The 19,298-nt window shown below is 38.5% G+C and overlaps 1 protein-coding gene and 1 long non-coding RNA gene across 2 annotated transcripts in view; one reads left to right on the top strand and one right to left on the bottom strand.

The window, feature by feature from the left end:
* The window catches only part of trabd2b (TraB domain containing 2B), a 56,798-nt gene that overhangs the window by 21,077 nt on the left and 16,423 nt on the right, over positions 1-19,298 (top strand). The window contains exons 3-4 of the mRNA XM_082187598.1: positions 13,971-14,117; positions 16,408-16,582. Coding sequence (XP_082043724.1) covers positions 13,971-14,117; positions 16,408-16,582 — 322 coding nt within the window. The remainder of the gene's footprint in view (positions 1-13,970; positions 14,118-16,407; positions 16,583-19,298) is intronic.
* Positions 106-8,182, bottom strand: LOC309512797. The gene is made up of 2 exons (XR_014211191.1): positions 394-8,182; positions 106-329 (listed from the first exon to the last, which is right to left on the bottom strand). It is a non-coding gene; the product is annotated as an uncharacterized lncRNA (long non-coding RNA).

Below are 19,298 nucleotides of genomic sequence, written 5' to 3'. Positions count from 1 at the left end.
GTTTAAAAGTCTGATCACGCTTAGAATTAGTGGTGCTTGCTAAGACGATCATCATTAGTACTATTGCTCATACTTAAGGTTTGGGATTTGGACAAATCTTTGGCATGTAATTTGTCCTGAATGATACCTCAAATCATGTGGTTTGTTGAAGAGAGGTGTGCTATTACTTTTTTAAGCAATCAGATTTACGATTTTGCGTGATGGACAATTAAATGGGTGGAAAAATCCCCTAGACTTACTTGATGGAAGGACCCGAGCCATATTTAGGGTCTATTATATCATAGAGACTTGGGAGTGAAATCTTTTGACTTAAGCCAGTAACCAATTGCCTAGAGGCAACACAGCAATCACACAGCAACGTCCCAGCAACTCAAACTAAGCAGTAAGCACCACTCATTATTTCAAAAGAAATTCAAAATATATATATTACTTATTTGCAAAAAGTGTATGATTTAAGAAATAAATTCAAATTATTTTTTTCCTGCATTTGTCATATATATATGTTTTTAAAGCACTAGTACTTTTTTGGTGTATCACACTAGATATATATATACTCTCTCTGGTGAGTTTTGCCATGGTGCATTGCCATGGAGTCCGTTTGAGCTGTAATTCTTTGGTTTTATTGGTTAAAATATGGTGCAAAACTTTCCCTCTCCCTGCTGTTCCATTAACATCAGCACTTTTTTCCCAGGGTTTTGCCATCCAAATTTGCCACAAATGTGAGTAAGCACAGGTGTGTGTAGTGTTTTTGTATGCTCTTTGTAGTACAAAAGACTATCAATCAAAGTTAGCTTACATTTATCAGAACACCTTTGTGTGTTTATGCTCGCAAAATAGGTTTTTGTTTTCCAAAGGTTCAGTTAGCCGAGGCAGAGATTGGTTTGTGATTGGTCGCTGGCAGGAGCTGGAAGACAGGATTGTTTGTGATTGGTTGCTGGCCCATCATGTGCACAAGACAAAAAAACAACCCTTATTTTTAGTTAGTACTACCAGGAAACCAAATCCCAGATCCCTGTTTTTCCTAATGCTGCACATTATTAAAGGATCTAATGAAATAATAAAATGTTTGTTTTTCAAAGCAAAGAGCCACAAAGGAAACACACACACACACACACACACACACACACACACACACACACACACACACACACACACACACACACACACACACACACACACACACACACACACACACACACACACACACACACACACACACACACACACACACACACACACACACACACAAACAGATACAGAATGTAGTAAACCAAATGCTGTTGTAATTTTAGCAAAAGACCAAAGGTTGCCAAATGCATGCTACTACTGGAAGGCAAACAAACAGACATGCACGTACACACAAACCACCATAAAACACACACACAACTACAAACGCACAACAAAACAATAAAACATTCAAGGAAAACAACTACAGCTGTAAATATACAAAAGAAATGAAATCAGCTCTGAGCTGTTGGACTAGAAACTAACTAAATACATCATATGAATGATATGAAAGCTGCTAATTACGCCGGAAAACACATATAAAGTTCAGCTAGAATTACAGGCACGCACGAAACAGTGTGCAATTTACAGGACCACCACAACTAATGCTTTTGTTCAATGTTAGTGTTTTTGAAAGAAGTCACTTATGCTGACCAAGGCTGCATTTAATTGATCAAAAATACACTAAAATTATTGTGAAATATTACAATTTAGAAATATATTTTTAAATTGTAATTTATTCTTGTGATGGCAAACATTTTCAGCATCATTACTCTTCAGTTTCACATGATCCTTAATATGTTTCTTCTTCATGTCTTGTTAATATCCCAGTTGAAAGAGTTTGTGCTGCTTAATATTTTTGTAGAAACCATGATCATTTTTTTCCAGGATTCTTTGATGAATTCTGTGATAAATAGACATTTTAAAACAACAGCATTTCTTACATTTGAAATGTATTTATTTTTGTGCAATTTTATTAAAGCATTCTTGCTGAATAAAAGTATTAATTTCTTTTTAAAAATCTCCAAAAAGACTTCAAACCTTTGAACATTAGTGTATGTTACATACATTTACTCATCCTCTCGTTGTTGCTCACTGCATACATTCAGCACTTCTTTAGTTCCACAGAAGAAAAAAATTAGCTTGAAATGACATGAGGGTAATTAAAAAACAGAATTTTCACATTTTGATATTCTATTTCTTTAACAATATATTCACACAATCGAAGCCCCTAAAAGCACTCTGAACACTGTAAACCCCAATGAGGATCCATAAGAGGAACAAAACCCTGAATATAATCTAAATGGAGTCCTCCAAAAACCTTGCATCATACTCAAAGTGATTTAAAAATACAAAATTACACATAAATATAAAAATAAATAATGTTCTGACAGGCTAATGAAGACTAAAATGAAACAAGACTGAAATGGATGCAAATAGCTGTGATCTCTGCAGTTTGGCATGTTTCACTTTGCAAGTTGCCCAGTGGCTTATTTACAAATTGGCCTTGCCCTCACCTGTGGAACATTCTTGTAAAGTAATAAACGTCTCTTTGGTTTGGAGACTTGAGCATGGGCAAGAGAAAGTACGAGAGAAAGACACTAAGAAAGGAAAAGGGGATAGAGAGGGAGAAAGAGGTAGAAACTTTGGATCCCACTTTCTAATTAAGACCAGCACATAGTCGAAGAGGCGCTCTGTTTGTGGGTCTGTCTGCCTGGCTCTCTCTGGCTCTTTTTCCTTGAGTTCATCCTGTCGTCTGTCTGTCTGTGTATGTCGGTCTTATCCCTCTTTCCATTTCCCTCTCTAAGATAAGGATCCAGCCAGCTGTAGAAACGGAAGCACTGTCTGTCTATGTGTGTATGTCTATTTCTGTATGTGTTCTGGGATGTGGGTCTCTGAGAGAGTAAAAATGCTCTCGTTCCTGCCGAAACACTGGCTGTGACTCCCCGTCTTCATCTGCTTCTAATTCACACCCTCCTCTGCCAAGCTACCCGCTCCCTCGCTCTGTGTAGTGATGGGTGTGGAGGAGAGGGAAAGAGCTGACATGATGTATTCTTTGTCTGAGAAGGCGGCCCGAGCCGGCATGCACCTCACACACAAACCTTTGAAGCTGTTTTAGTGAAGACTTCTCAGTTCTCATAGATGCTATGGTTTTCATGTAAAAAAAATGATTTACTATACACCTAATCCTAAACCTTACAGTAGAAATTATTAGATTTAAAGCAAAATATGATTTGGCAGATTTAAGAACATCTCAAATAGTGAAATCCCAAACCTGTTGTTCTACAGGTTTTAATATATCGGTGACAACATATTTGAGTAGTGAGGACTTTTTGGGGCCCTTCTCTTCACGTTTGCATCGTGATCACTCTATTGGGCTTTACTTTAAATAAAATATTTAATCAGCATAGAGCTGAAATCCTATTGTAATTGTTACATTTTCTAAGGATCAGCATTCTCCCCTAAAAGTGATTGGGCAGACCAAACCGTAAGTTGTAGAGACTTGAAATTTTGAGGGCTGGTAGTACTCACACCGCCTACAATATCACCAAGGTTCGCCCCGATCGGCCTGACGGGGGCGCTACAGCGGTCAAAAGTATGAAATGGCTCAAATGTATTATATCGTTGGAATCCTTGGCTCAAGGCGGACAAAATGCATTCCCCAGATATGCTTGTCGTTCAGCGAATTTTTCGGGTGTTTCGGATTTTTTGAAAAAAACTTATTTTGCGATCGGAACTAAACCAGTACAGCAAGATTCTCTGGAGTCTGATTGTCGATAGTTATCAAAAAAGTCGAAATTTCGGTTCATGGTTAGGGGTGGGAATCTCTAGGCACCTCACGATTCGATTACGATTCAGAGGGCTGCGATGCGATGCTAAAACGATTATCAATGCATCTTTTTTGTGTTTGTGACTACTTGGTACTTTTAAAGCAAAGTATTTATAATGCTCCATAAAGAATTTGCTTCCAATATATTTTATTAATAAAAACAAATGGAAGTGATTTGGCAAGTCAACTCTAAGGTTACATTTGCCAGCATATATTTATGTCCCAACATTGCAAAGAACCAACGGGAAAAGAAATGTGTGCCTGTACTAGCAGGCAGCAGCACTTGTAGTCAATGAATACAAACTTCAGCATATTCTGAATCTCTAACATAAAATTATAGACTTCCAACCAACATCCTCCTGTTATGTGCAATGAGCAATATAATCTTTCAGACAAAAAATAAATAAACATTTTGCTGTAGCAAAATCACAAACAGCTTTCATACAAAAATATAGAATTATGTACCAGCAGCTTTCATTCAAAAATAATGCTTGTGGACTTATGCATATTCTGAATAATTAGTAACATACAAAGCTGCTTTTATACAGAAATAAATAATAAAGAGTCTAAGACTTATGACTTGAAATTGTTGCTGTATACCACAATCAAAAACAGCTTATACAAAAAAAGTAAATGAACATCTGCAGAGAGCACAGTCAAAATGTAACTTTTTTTTGTGACTGGCATTGCACTGATACACACTGTGACTGTGGAGGGCAGTACAGTAAACCTATGTACGTATAACAGATCTGTTTACAGCACATTGATGTGAAAACAAAACAATACAGAAAGCAGCTCTCATACAAAAAGGCCACAATTAAATTATGGCAATTTTCCATACGTTAGCTTTTAACAAAGAAGGTGCCGTTTGGATTTCGCGCCATTATGCGTCTCTGTTACGCGCACGCCACAGACTATCCGGGCACTGCACTTCCGCACTTCAAAGCTCTGCCTTTTGCGTTCCGTCAATATTACATTATTATTATTTATTTTTTTAGAAAATGGATTTTTGACATGGTCCCTTAAGGGCCGCCAAAACGCTCGAAGTGGGAGGAGCCACTTTTACTAAAATGGCTATAACTCGTGAACCGAATGAGAGATTTTCACCAAACTCAGCGCACCTATGTAAGAGCTCATTCTGTGGTCGCGTTGAAAAGGACACGGCTACTGGCCACTTGGTGGCGCTATAACAGGGAAAAACATGAAAACACCTATAACTACTTCACCGCTAGTCCGATTGACTTGAAAATCGGCATGCCGTGTCTTTGTCCGAGCTGCAATGATTGTCTATGCGTACATTGACGTATCTCAAAAAACATGTCCGCCATTGGCCAATGAATTACTGTTAAAAAACTTAAAATCCATATATTTCCTGTTACATTTCCTGTATTGGCTGTAAATGGTAATTTCCATCTATGTTTGAGATGGTAACAGGCTTGCTAAATAAAACATAATGTCTTTTTACACGTGCTTAAAGGCCTTATACCGCTTGAACCCCAATAATTGCTGCTCGCAGCTATATTTTTATTTTATTTCTGGGAAAATTATTTCTTATATATATATATATAGGCTATATATACTGTATATATAATATATCCAATGACATATGTATCTGTATGCATCTGTATAAATACACATGAGTGTATGTTACACAGAGGGCCTTGGGATGATGAGAGCCGAAAACAGAGAGCAAAAGCACGAGAAATGTATGACATAAGACTGCTCAAGCACGCTGTACATATTTTCCATCAGGAAAAAAATGTCATTTCATTCTAGTTTCAGACTCTGACTGCACTAGCCAGCACTGAGAGAACGCTGGCTCCTCCACAGAATCACACGGCACGTCTGTGCGCCAGTCTGTGAAAGCTCCATCAATATCTGCTCAGGCTCAGACAGCTTGTTCTTGTTGCAGTGTGTACGCACATGTTGACAGGAACCTTTCCTGCTGTAATGGAATACATTGAAATTGACGGAGGAGGCTGACCCCTTTGGATGAGTGCAATTGCCTTTGCACACACACACACTCATATGCATTCAACACATGTTAAAGCTCCTGATATGAAAGCACACATGCACACTTCCATGTTTTCTATCATAAGGTCACATGTACAGTACACGCAGGACACATTCAAGACAACATATGCCTGCCATTAGCCAAACACAACACACACACACATTTTCTCTGTTTCTCCTCTAGTCTGAGAGACATTGGCCTGCAGTGCTGGCACAGTCTATGTGTGAAATCGGACTTTTCTGCAAAGATTTGCCGTGAAATGCTGTGTTTGTTTGGGCTTATGCTGCATTAGTGCGCATGGTATGACACAAACTACTCAGTCTTACGCTGTGTCCTAAGTGTCAAACCCTCTGTCTTCAATCTCTGAGTTTATCCTTAACAGCTGCATCCATGACATGCAACAAAAGCTTTTGTTGGTCGCCTGGTTCTATTTTTTTCTAATGCTGAGGAGCTCCACTCAGAGTAAAATCTCATCGGTCCATAATCCTGCTCCAAATAAATATATAATAAAGATCATATGTTTTGATTGGTTGTGCTTTTCTCAGTATTTATGCAGCATTTAATTAAATTCTTTTAGCTAGTCTGTGCTTGTATTGTATTAAAACGCTCTTTGCTTGAAAAAACTAAAAATCTATGTAAATAACAACAAAATGAAAAATAAAAATATTTTATATTATAGTATTAATATTATATAATATTATATAAAAATTTAAATAACTATAAGTGATACAATATAACAATATAAGTGGCAAAAAGTTTCCCCTCCATTGAAAGTCCATTCACCCAAATCTTTGACAGTTTAAAAGTTTATAACAATACTGTAAAAGAAATCCATATGAATTGATTGATAATTGGATTAAACCACTCGGTTATTGTGAATTGATTTACAATGTTTTTATGAATGTTTTGAATTGAGTTTTGGATGAATGGAGTTTCATTAGAGGGACAGAAATGTCATATAGGCTTCATTAAAAATATCTTTGTGTTTTAAAGATGAATGAAAGGGTTTGGAACAACATAAGGATGAGTAACTGATGACAAAAGTTTCATTTTTAAGTGTAGGTCTTTAAAGCCTTTAATGATCCTGTTATTGAATAAAGTAATGCTTTCTGTTCAACTATTTGGTCTATTTTCTCTTTCAGCCAAAAACGAAAGTGGCATTTTATGGCATTTTTGAGCAAAAAAAGAAAAGAAAAAGAAAATCATCAGTGCATCCTACAGTCATGTAAAAACCAACTGGAGCACATGTTGACTATACAATCACACTCAGATTCGACCAACATTAGTGGACACACAAATACACACATGAAAGGAAAATGGCACAGGAAGGGCCGAGAGTAGATGAAAGGAGAATAAACATTATGATGAGGATGAATCGTAGAAAGAGAGGGAGAAAGAGGACGTGATGTTGATAAGACTGCAGGTTTGGGTGGAGAGCAGTCCATCTGTGCTCCAGATCTCATCTGTGACTCTGAGCAGGAGAACATGACACACTGTCACTGTCTGCTTCTCATTTAGTCTCTCTCAAACACACACAGGTCTGTCTGTATGAATGAACAGCAGTGGCAGGAGGCTTTTCCCCCCCAGTTTCCTTAGCACATTTATTATCATATTAAAACTTATGGGTTATACTCATGTTTCAGCACACTCTCCAGCAAGAGTTTGTGAAAACTACAAATCACTCAAGGAGAATTACGCTGTCCGAGGGCATTAAACGGACAAAAGCCTATCCTGTAGATAAGAGAGAAGTTGGAAGGACTCTCTCAGTCTTTCTCTTTGTCTTTCTCTCTCGCTCTGCTCTGGAATGAGCATCATATGGTTTAGATGCTATCAGACGCCCCAGGGTCTGATAAAGAGCAGTGGGAGTCAGTTATCTCTTCCAGTGGGAGGGGCCACTATCTTCAGAATGTGAGAGGATCAATGCAAGAGTGCAGGACACACACACACACACACACACACACACGTTTTTTTATCAATCCTGAGGAATTTTCATTGACTTCTATTGTTTATATTCAGACTTCTGAGTGAATTATATTTTTTGACTCCTGTTGCTCACAATTTTTATTTTTTTATTTTAAATATTTACATTAAACATGCTTAGTATTTAAAACTGCAGTCCGTAAATTTTGGCGCTCTAGCGGTTAATAAACAGAACTGTATGCGTCTTGCGGAAGAACATTGTAGCCGGAGCTACTTCTCTCTGTATATGTCTATGACGAGTCACGCAGGTACTGGGCTACTCTGCAGTGGTACGACCCGAACCAGTCTAAAATAGTCAGAATATAAACACTTATTGTAGGTTTACCGTAGTGGTTCAGAATAAGACAAAAACACGGTTTACCTTATCAGTAAAAATGTGTCTTTTGTCAGAATAGGGCTAAAAACCACATTAAAGCTGCAGTCTGTAACTTTTTTTGTGTTCAAAATGTATATAATAAGCGAGCACATCATGAATCCATTTTCATGATGTACTCGCTTATTATATACATTTTGAACATAAAAAAAGTTACAGACTGCAGCTTTAATGTGGTTTTTAGCCCTATTCTGACAAAAGACAAATTTTTACTGATAAGGTTAAGCAAATTTGAAGGATCATGTGACACTGAAGACTAGAGTAATGGCTTGGAAAATTCAGATTTGCCATCACAGGAATAAATTACATTTTAAAATATATTCTAAATAGAAAATATGTATTTGAAATTGTAATAATATTTCACAATATTCCTGTATCACTGCATTTTTTATCAAGTAAATGCAGCCTTGGTGAGCATGAGACTTAAAAACCCCACAAATGTTTCATACATCGGTCACAGCTATACGTCTCTTTTTATTTCAAAGGGTTTCATGATGCATGTACATCCATAGCACTTGACCTTCCATATCACCCACATCCAGAGATACACAGATCCCAATCTCGTCAGAATCAGTACGAAAACACAAGAGCTGTATGTTAAACTGTAATGTCGTTTAGAAAACCAATCATGTCCTAACAGTACTCCCCCTCTACAAGACAAAAAAAACTTGACTCTCTCTCTCTCTCTCTCACACACACACACACACACACACACACACACACACACACACACACACACACACACACACACACACACACACACAGGGGTTAATAAGTGTCCTAAAGCCCCATGCAGCTCAGCTCATCTCTACTGGCATGTTTATTCGGAGTGGTGGGCTTTCAGGAGGCTGAGTTTTATTTGACCTCTGACCCCTCTCAACAATGCTCCTCTCCTTCTCTGTTTATTCATCCCTCCATTCCATCTTTCCCTTAGCTCCTAGAGACCGGCCTGAGTGTTTTCCTGTTTCTCAGTGGTGTACCCTTTCACGTTCTCTATACGTTTCATACTCTTTTGTAATTTCCCACTTTCTTCTCCTCACAGCACAGAAGCAGCTGGAGCGCTGAGAAACAGTTGATTATTTTCCTGCTCTTTCGTCTTGTTTTCTTTTTTTGTTTGAAGGGAAAGAATGGCTGAAGACTCCGCTACCGGTGCTGCCAAGTCAAATGGCAGAGTTTGTTTTTGGACAAGTGCAAAAAGTGAGAGAGAGGGTGTGAGAGAGAAAATAAAAGAGAAACTCTCTCCATGATCTTATTAAACAGACACAGATGGTCACTGCAGGCTGACAGCGGGTTCAAGACACAGACTGACAGGATGGAGACGAGTGCATGGAGAGATTAGACAGAGAGATGAAGAGATTTGTCTGGCAAGCCAGGAAAGAGAGGAAAACCAAAATGCACCAATGTGCTACCAAACTTTTCTTGGCAGTAACTAATATGACTCCTGGACTAAAAGAAAATACAAGACAAGGAAAGCATGTAAAATTAGTATGCAAGGTAGTGAAAGAGAAACCCTGGTCCAGAAAGTGCTTCAATGCATATGTTGCAAAGGGTCTCTCTGTTTCATTAAGGCATTAACCGCTTACACACAGAAAGAAAAAGATGTAAAAAAAATTACCTTTAGGGTACAACAGCTTGTCACTGGGGCAGTCCCCTTAAAATGACATATTTGTACCTTTTTTATCACAAAAAGTTTAATATTAGTACCTTAAGGTTCGTATTTGTACTCTAAAGTACTAATATGCAACTTTTAGGAGTAAAAAAGGTACAAAGATGTCCTTTTAAGGGTACTGCAAGAAAAAATGCAGAATTTACACAAAATGGTTTAGAAGAATGTCAAAACAACGTTAAAATCACACCTGCTTTGATTCAGGATTGTGTGTCGTTGGAAATTGAATTGAAAATGCCTTTTAAACTTCAAATTAAAATGGAAGCAGAATTTAAATTCTAATTGAATTCAAATTTGAATTTTAGGAAGTACAATTAATATGGAACATAAATAAATGCAAAGAGTATGACTTTGAGTCATTTTTAATGGACTAATTCATATTATAATTATAATTGTTTATTAAATATTACAAAATAGATAGATCACAGTTTTGATATCTTTATAAAGTTACCTGAAACAATGTGGTGGGATATTTTGTCTGTGTGAATATTATTGTTTTGACAATACTAAACTTTCAATTAAAATTCACATTCAAGGATTAAAAGCGGCCAATTCTTACATTCTAATTTTGTCCAACCTTGCTGTGAAAAACGTTCTGCTGAAAGATTAGAAACTAAAAACCTCATGTCATATATGAATTATCCCAAGCTAATCCACAAAATGCACAATATCTCTGTGACATGTAGGGGGCAGTCAAGAGTGAGAACAAAAGTGCAGGGATAAATTTGGCAAGAAAGAGAAAACCTCTAATTAATGACTAATAAAGAGCAAGTGTCATCCACAAGATGTTGGTTTGAAGTGGTCAGCTGTGCTCGACTGCTGTTTTTCGTTTTATGTTTGGATACGCTGAGCTGATTTTGGCTCGCACTGCCCACCAACTGCACCTGTGCCCATCTGCACTTTTCCCATAATGCCTCTGACCACTCTAAAAGAGACGAAATCACTTCCAGCTGTGGTGCACATGCGTTTGCAGCCAGCTATTATTTATTTTGCCATCCTCTCTCCCTCCATCCCTCTGTTCTACCTCAGAACTTTCCATAAACAACAATGAAGACAAGCGAGTCAAATAATTGAATGAAGAAAGAGACCCAAAGAAATGAAGGTGTGAGAGTGATAATGTAATTAGCTGCAATGAACGAACAAGAAGTCTTCAAGAACTACAAGAACTACTTCCATACTCACACGTGTCAATGAAATAGCATGCTTCTTTTCCCTCCTTTCATTTGGGATCATTACATGGGAATTAACATTCTCTTCTTTTGTGTTTCCCTCCCTCACTTGGTATTTTTCTCTATTTATTTTCTCCAAACCGCTAATGAAATTTTGGAATGCAATGCTTGGGAGAAGGTAAGACGTTCCAGAAGCAGGCTGGGTTCTCCAAACTTTTTTTGTTTGCAAAGGGGTTTCTGTGTTTAATCACTCCATGAGACTCAAGCCCCGTTTACACCCATTATCCGTCTCGAGTGATCCGATCACAAAAAGGAAATTCTCACCACTGTTTTTCCCAAACATACCTTTTAGGTTTATTTGATATCTAAATCTTAACACTTGGATTCATCATCATCCTGTTTTAAACTGACCACCAAAACGGATGTTATTATCAGATGTAAATGGGGCTTCTCACATGTCAAGAAACACAGAAGAGTCCATCTGGGTAAATCGCACAACTACCACCCTGTGAAATCTCCATTACCAGAGAGAAAGCGCTCTGAAAATATGCTTTTGTTTAGCACAATGGATGCTAAAGGGTGTTCACACTTCAACAAATGGAACGTTCTCACACACTTTAGCCATCCTTCATCCCACATACTCACATACACACACAAAACACCAGGCCTTAATGTCTGCGCTCTCTCGCACTCTGTCCATCAAATGAACAGCAGAGAAGCACAGAATGATTCAATTCTCTTTCCTGGCTTGCTTTCGCCCTCGCCGTCCCATCCTTTAATCCTTCTATCTATCACATCCCAGTCATCCTTTCATCTTTCTATTTCTCACATGGAATGCGCTTAAGGTTAAGGGAAACTCCTCATTTTTGGCACCAGCACAGAAGCGAGGCAAATGGGTCAGACACCGGTCTCCTAATCTGAGCGTGCCATGGCCGCTGTAGCAGCTGGCATCACTATAAAGCTCCCATGTGTGGGCAAAAACCCGTGGCACACAGAGCCAGAGCACATCTGCACAGGAGGGCAACACCCGACATGACATGGCAACGTAAAAAATGAAGACAATAAAACAACACACGCAATATCGAAATAAACGGCCGGCGATTAGAGGGCCGGCAGGGGGTCGGCTTAGAGCACAGAGAGCTGGCTGGATGTGAAGTGCGATAGATGGAGTGCATTCGTGCTCTTCTAGTGCTGGTTTGATCGCGGTCCATTTTGGGATTACCGCACTGGCAGCGTGACAAAGATCTGCACAGCACTAGGCTGAAAATAGAATTGTTAAAAAATTGTTTAATAGATGAAATAGTATCACTAACCCCACGCTGACATCATACCCAGGTATAGTGTTGGGAAAGCTACTCAAACAACAGTGTTGTTATAGTTAAATAAAACTATTAAAAATAAAATAAAAATATTTGAAATAAAGCTTAAATGAAATAAAAATGAAGAAAAAAAAGTTATATAGAAATATTTTTAAGACAAAAACTAATAAAAATGACAAAAGCACAGTAATTTGTTAAATTATAAAACTTAAACTAAAATCAAAATGAAAACTAAAAATCTAAAAATAAAAGATAATTTAAAATTGCAATAAATACTATAATAGCATATAAATAATAATGCTAAAATAACAATGCTCAAAGAAAGGTAGCCTATAGCGAGCTAAGATTAAAATTACATTATACCAAAAATATTTACAGTAAGCTGAGAAAGTAGATAGTTACACTATAAACTACAGGGGAAAAGTAGCTTACTACATTGATGCTTATAATTGACGGACGATAGATAGATAGATAGATAGATAGATAGATAGATAGATAGATAGATAGATAGATAGATAGATAGATAGATAGATAGATAGATAGATAGATAGATAGATAGATAGATAGATAGATAGATATTAGTCTATGATTCTCAAGCTTTTAAACAAAGTGATGTCAAGTTTGGTTTGCTTGCTATTGGCAATGCTTACAGTGTAGACAAAGCACATTGGACTAGTGAGCAAAACAGCATTCTGTATTTCATTCCCAGTGCTAAATAGAACAGCACAGACTCTCATTTCCAACCTTTCTGCATAAGGCAGGAACTAAATCTTCTCTAGCCTTTAAGCTAGTGCATAAATCAATCAGCATCACTGCTTTCATTGACCATTTTCATTACTGTATTTCTGTCACACACGCTCACAAATACACACTCCCTGTAAATCTCCAAGGCAATTTATGTGACGGGATCCAGCCAGAATAGAGAGGTGTAATCAAGTACACAAATCAACTGACCACACATGATCGGGTATGAACGTGTTAGCCAGCAGAGTGCACGACAGTGTGAAATTCGATCTACCTTTCCACGCAAAATAACAGAAAAAACGCCCCCCCTCCCATCTCTAATGGGCTGTGCTGTCAAAACACTTAACTTTGATTGACAGCCAGAGTCGGGCGAGTCAGCCAATCATGCGTGGTGTGGGAGCGAAGTGGGCGGGAGTGTGAACTGTGAAGTTTAACCCCAGGAGTCTGGGACAGCTGCAGTGTCACTGTGGTCTGTGGCTGTTGCACACCATAAATTCTCTCTAAAGAGAGTTTACTTTTTATTTTAATGGGGGCAGTAAATTTACAACCCTTGGACCCTGGAGATAGAGCCGTTTTTAAAGGAGCACTCCCTGTCTATTTTGTTTCTCTCTTATACCTGTTTCTCTAGAAACTGCCTGCATGCTTTACACAACATTTGTACCTGGCAGTATGCTGGCGTAAATTGTGGGCGCCTCCAAAAGGAAAAATGTTCATATGGAGTATGTTTATAGTGTGTGAATAAATGAAGAGTGCGTTTGTGACTTTATATTGTGTGTGTGGGAGTGAAAATGACTAAACTTGTGTATTTTATGTGTTCAAAATGTCAAACCCTTTCTCTCTCTCTCTGTGTGTGTGTGTGTATGTCTGCAGGTGTTGTTTGCTCTGAACCAGACTCTACTGCAGCATGAAAGTTTGCGTGCAGGCATTTTGCAGGGCGCCTTCACCACTGAGGACCTCATCACACACTACAACTGTGGAGACCTCAACTCCATCATCTTCAATCATGACACATCACAGGTACACACACACAAAACACACACTCCTGTTCAATGCATCATGTGAGTATGTGTGTAGTGTAACTGCATGTATGTGATGTATTGAAGTCATTATGAGCTTAAAGTTTGAGCAGCAACAGGTTCCTTCTGATGGATGGCCTATAATTCTCCACTTCACCCTGCACGCTAAGACATTAAAGCAACGTCACACACACATAGTGCAAGAGAGAATGAACATTTTAGGAAAAATGTGAGGGAGCAGAAAGAGGAAGGAGGGAGGTAATTTCTCTCTGTTGTTCCATATTTCCTGCAAAGATCAGACACTGGGCAGCTAATGGCTTTACTGTCTGATAAGGTATCTGACTGCTCCCCCTTTCACTGCTTTATGCCTCTTAACTTCATTCTCTTTCTCTATTTCGGTTTCTATATTCTACGCGGAAATTATGTAATACTTGACTTAGAGCTTGAGTTGAGTTTTCTGCTAGAGTCTCTTCATTACAGACAGAAATCCAAACCGCATTCAAGGATAATGTATACATATATAAACTCATTAAATGTCAGGTTCCCTCTTTTTACTGAATTTCCATGACTTGTAGATCTTTTAGCACACTGAAGTTTCTCTATACTGTGTCTTATAGGAGAGGAGGAGGAGGAGAGAGAGAGTATAAGAGGGCATTACGGGAAAGCCTTCTCTAAAAGTGGTTTGGATACTTGCAGGGGTACAGCAGTTCATCTATCAGTGTCTGAATACAAACACACACACACACACACACACACACAGTGGAGTCAAACGAATGGCTTTCTGCATCGCTGCACTTCACCTTCAGTTCTTTAGTGCACAACTCCGGCAGGAATCTCTCAGATAAACACACGTGCACAGCCATATTTACCCTCTCTGCCTCCCAATTTCCAAACTGTTCTCTCATTAGAGGGGTGAATGGATAAACACACACACACATACATAGTATTTAGACGTTCCAAAGCTCTGGATTCTAACAAGAGGCCACCTCACAGTTTCCCTTTTAAGTCTCTATCGATTCCTCCGTCCTGGTACCATTATCCATTACCCCCCACCCCCTTCATTTCTGGTGTATGTATAGCCAGTCAAGACATGGGAAGCGTTGTGTTTCCGACCATCTATTAGAGCCATAACCATATATTTCCCTAATGCCCTGATCTCTTCCAAAGATCTATACTCACTTTTCCAATTCTAAAGATGGATTCCATACATTTAGAAGCTCAAGTAAAACAAATAAAAAGGTAATTTCGACTCAAATGTACAAGTAAAATTGTGACTTTATGTATGACATTTGTGACTTTCTCATAATTGCCTCTTTATCCCATAATGTGACTTCACATCTTGCAATTGCAGCCTTATATCTCACAATTGCAACTTTTTAACTCATATGATGCATACAAGTATTACATTTATTTTAAACTGTCTTAAATGTCTTACAATGAAAACATGGACTTTTTCACTCTATGAAAAAAGGTCTTTCACACATTTTCCTAACAATGTCACAATGCACTTGGTGTAAATAGACCTTAAAGACCCAGTGAAATCATACAGAAAACTCTACTTTGAACTTAAAGCACTATGGAACTTAAAGCACTATGGAACTTAAAGCACTATGGAACTTAAAGCACTATGGAATTTAAAAAACCTCGAAAAGATTAGAAAACCTTGACTTAACTTCGATTATAAACAGCATTGAAGAGGAAAATAGGAGACAACTTTGTGCCATAAAAGCAAAGCTTTTCAAACTATACATCTCTATTGCATAATTTATCTTATTATGATTATGATTTACTGTAGTTTATGACAGAAATGTTATAGTTTCATTTTAAATCTAAAAGTGGGCATCCATTAGACTTTTATTCCATAAAAAAAATGGACAAGCTCAACCATTTCGATCAGAAAAACTTAACCTCATTGTGGAAAACCAGTTCACAGGGACTTTGGCGTCTTTATTGTCTTTCCCTAATCTTCCTTTTCTTTTTCTCTTCTATTCCATCTTTGAAGTCTACTTTCCCTTTTCTCCTTCCATCTATTCAGTCCATCCCTATGTATTAATAGCAGAGAGAGACACGGCCAGCTGTAGAAAGCTTTCTATACACTTTACCCTGCAGCAAATCAATGGAGTCCAAGACAGTAAAACAGCATTTGTAAGTGTGTGTGGATGTCACGTTCCACAAAGCGTCATAAACTTCTCAGCTGCCCAATTTCTCACATACACAGACTAAGATTCATGCCAGGCCTTTAGTAATACCTCTCTCTCTCTCTCTCTCTCTCTCTCTTTTTCCTCTCTCAGCTTCCACATTTCATCAACAGTTCCCTGCCAGCTCACGAGCGCTTGACAGCGCAGCAGATTGACAGTTACCTGCGGCAGGAGCTCATTTACAAACGCAACGAGCGAATGGCCCGCCGTGTCTCTGCCCTCCTTCAGAGAAGCCCCACCCAAAGATTCTTTTTTGCTTTCGGAGCTGGTGAGTCACACAAAACTTATAACCATCACACACATACACTCTCTTAACAACGTGAAGATGAGGTCAGTTGACATTGACTAGGAATAGGTCCAGCTCCACACACAAAACAAACGCACACACACACACACACACACACAAACTCCCCCAGATGGCAATAAAACCAAATGGCCCTCAGAACTTTTCCCACGACTGAGAAAACATCACCTACATTCCTAATCTGTGTACACCTGTGTGTGATTCTCTGTCTGTTTGACAAATGCATACCTCACAAAATGCATTATTTTCATGAAATTTTTAATCACCAAAAGGGTGCATAAAGTGAGAGTTTGGGTGTGTATTATGCTAATTTCTAACTCTGGCTACACACTTTAGAATAATCTGGATTCATTAGAATGAGAATAGAAATGCATGCGTGTACACACCTGTTCTAAATTTAGTGAAAACGTTTTGTACACACGTAATTAAGAACACTTGAATGCATGTAATAGTGAATGAGACCCAGTGAGAGGACTGACAGCTACTCTCATCTGTAAGAGTGTGAGTGGTTTGTTTTTAATTTGCATTCCAAGCTAATGCTGCTTCAAGTCATCAGGGATAACTGTGGTGTGGCTATGAGCACACATGTTTGTGAAGTTTATTAGCACTGATGGGGTGAATCTGAGGTTTTCGACTGGACGTGTGTGTGTGTGTGTGTGTGTGTGTGTGTGAGAGAGAGAGAGAACCTGTCTGTCAATTTGTAAGTGTTAGTGAAATAGAAGTAGAATTTAACATAATGCCCTGTGTTTTTTTTTGTTTTTTTACATTTAGCTCAAAATCAGTAAAAGATCAAAACTGTGACAAATATAACACACTAATAGTTCGGCAACTGCAGTGTTAGTTTGTCTGCCTGTCCCTTGTGTGCTAGTCCTTTCTCTAACTGTGTTTACTCAGAGCTCTTGTTTGAGTTACTCAGTTTCATTTGGACCATTTCACACAGAACCTAGTCAGAACTATTGACAGAAAGCAAAATTGGCAGCTGTAAACCTGGGCTCAGAGGGTTCTACAGTTACCAGAGTGCTCCACAAGTTTCTGTAGGGGTGATTAAAGTACACATTGTGCTGGTAAAGTGGTTAAACAAGCCATCCATCTTTGCTCCACAGCAAACCTGCCACCTTTGCTTTGTAGACTTTCCAAAAGCATGTTCTGATTCAACAGGAAGCCCTTATGGCACAGGCTAGAAGACTCTTTTGGAAAATCATACTCATATGCACTCACACATACCCCCAACCCTGACGCCAAAGCACCTTTTTGTAAAAAGTTCCCTAAAAGTCATCCATACAATTTATGTTGATTAAAAATCTGATCAGCCTTAGCTCCCCTCTACCTGACATTCACTTTCATGAATTAATCATTCTTTTGAATTGGATATGTTCAATGAATCAACAGACACACAGTTTACAAAACGAAATGATTTATTTATGAATAAGACTTGATTCAGTTTTTCTCAACGGCTGTCCGAATTCATTCACTCGTTTTCATTCACTCCTTCAAGTGAACTGTATTAGTGGACTAACGTAGGGAATAGTGATTGAGGGTTTAGGGGGTGATTTCGGATTTAGCCCTATTCTTTTAAATTCCTGTGGAAGAAGCACAAGTAGAAGTTACTGCTCCCTACTAGTTTGCAGTAGTAAATCACATATTAAAACCAAGGCTTCATGTAGACCAGGGGTGTCCAAACTCTGTCCTGGAGAGCCACTGTCCTACAGAGTTTAGCTCCAAATGGCCTTAACACACCTGCCTGGATTGGAAGTTTCTATGCTTTGACCTTGATCAGCTTGTTTAGGTGTGTTTAATTGGGATTGGAGCTAAACTTCGCAGGGCAGGACATCGGCCCTCCAGGAATAAGACTGGACCCCTGATGTATACAGTTTTGCGCAAATTCTGTTTTTCATATGAAAAGCTATTCTTATTCCCTTTCATCTGTTTTGCTTTGTTTTTTTGTGAGTATGAGAAGGACTGCAAAGTTACACAACAGGTCAGATGATAAGCAGGAACACACCACCATGACACATCTGTTTATGGTACAGATCACAGACACAAACTTCAGTATATATTACTATTTCACATCCACTAGAAATCTATTAACAAACCTCCGACAAACACATATATCTTACATAAAAAGCCGTATGTCAAGACAATGCTATACGATGGTAAACGTTGTTTGTGTTATAAAAATCATTTTGCTTTCCTCAAACATATTCACTCACATCCTAATTAGCCATTTGCTGAGCAAGGAGAGAGTGTGTGTGTGGCGTTTCAGCAGGTTCTCATTTGCCTGGTTCCTCGGTGCTGCGTGGAGTTTCGTGCTCTTATTGAAAACATCCCTAGGAATTTCCTGCAATGGCCACAACCCAGGCCAACCACTTTCTTCTTTAATACACACGCTACATGTGATAGGGAGCATTTGTCTTCGCATTAATGGCCTCAGATTTGTTTTGCTATTGATTTGACATGCATATGACTCTAATAAATGACAAAGCTAATATCACAGGCTCTTAAGCACTATTACAGTCAGTTCCAGTAAGAGCAAGGGACACTGTTTATGTCTTACTGTGTTTGTATGAATGTGATCACTCATCCGTGTGTTTGTGTGTGGTGAGGAACACTCAGCACATGTGTTTTGCAGTTGTTTGTGGTGGTCACTGTATTGTCATTCCTTACAGAAGTGCTCAAAAAG

This window comes from Leuciscus leuciscus (genome assembly GCF_965113295.1).
Source record: "Leuciscus leuciscus genome assembly, chromosome: 13".
In the NCBI taxonomy this organism is placed as follows: domain Eukaryota; kingdom Metazoa; phylum Chordata; class Actinopteri; order Cypriniformes; family Leuciscidae; genus Leuciscus; species Leuciscus leuciscus.
This window is presented reverse-complemented; position numbering and strand designations above follow the sequence as displayed.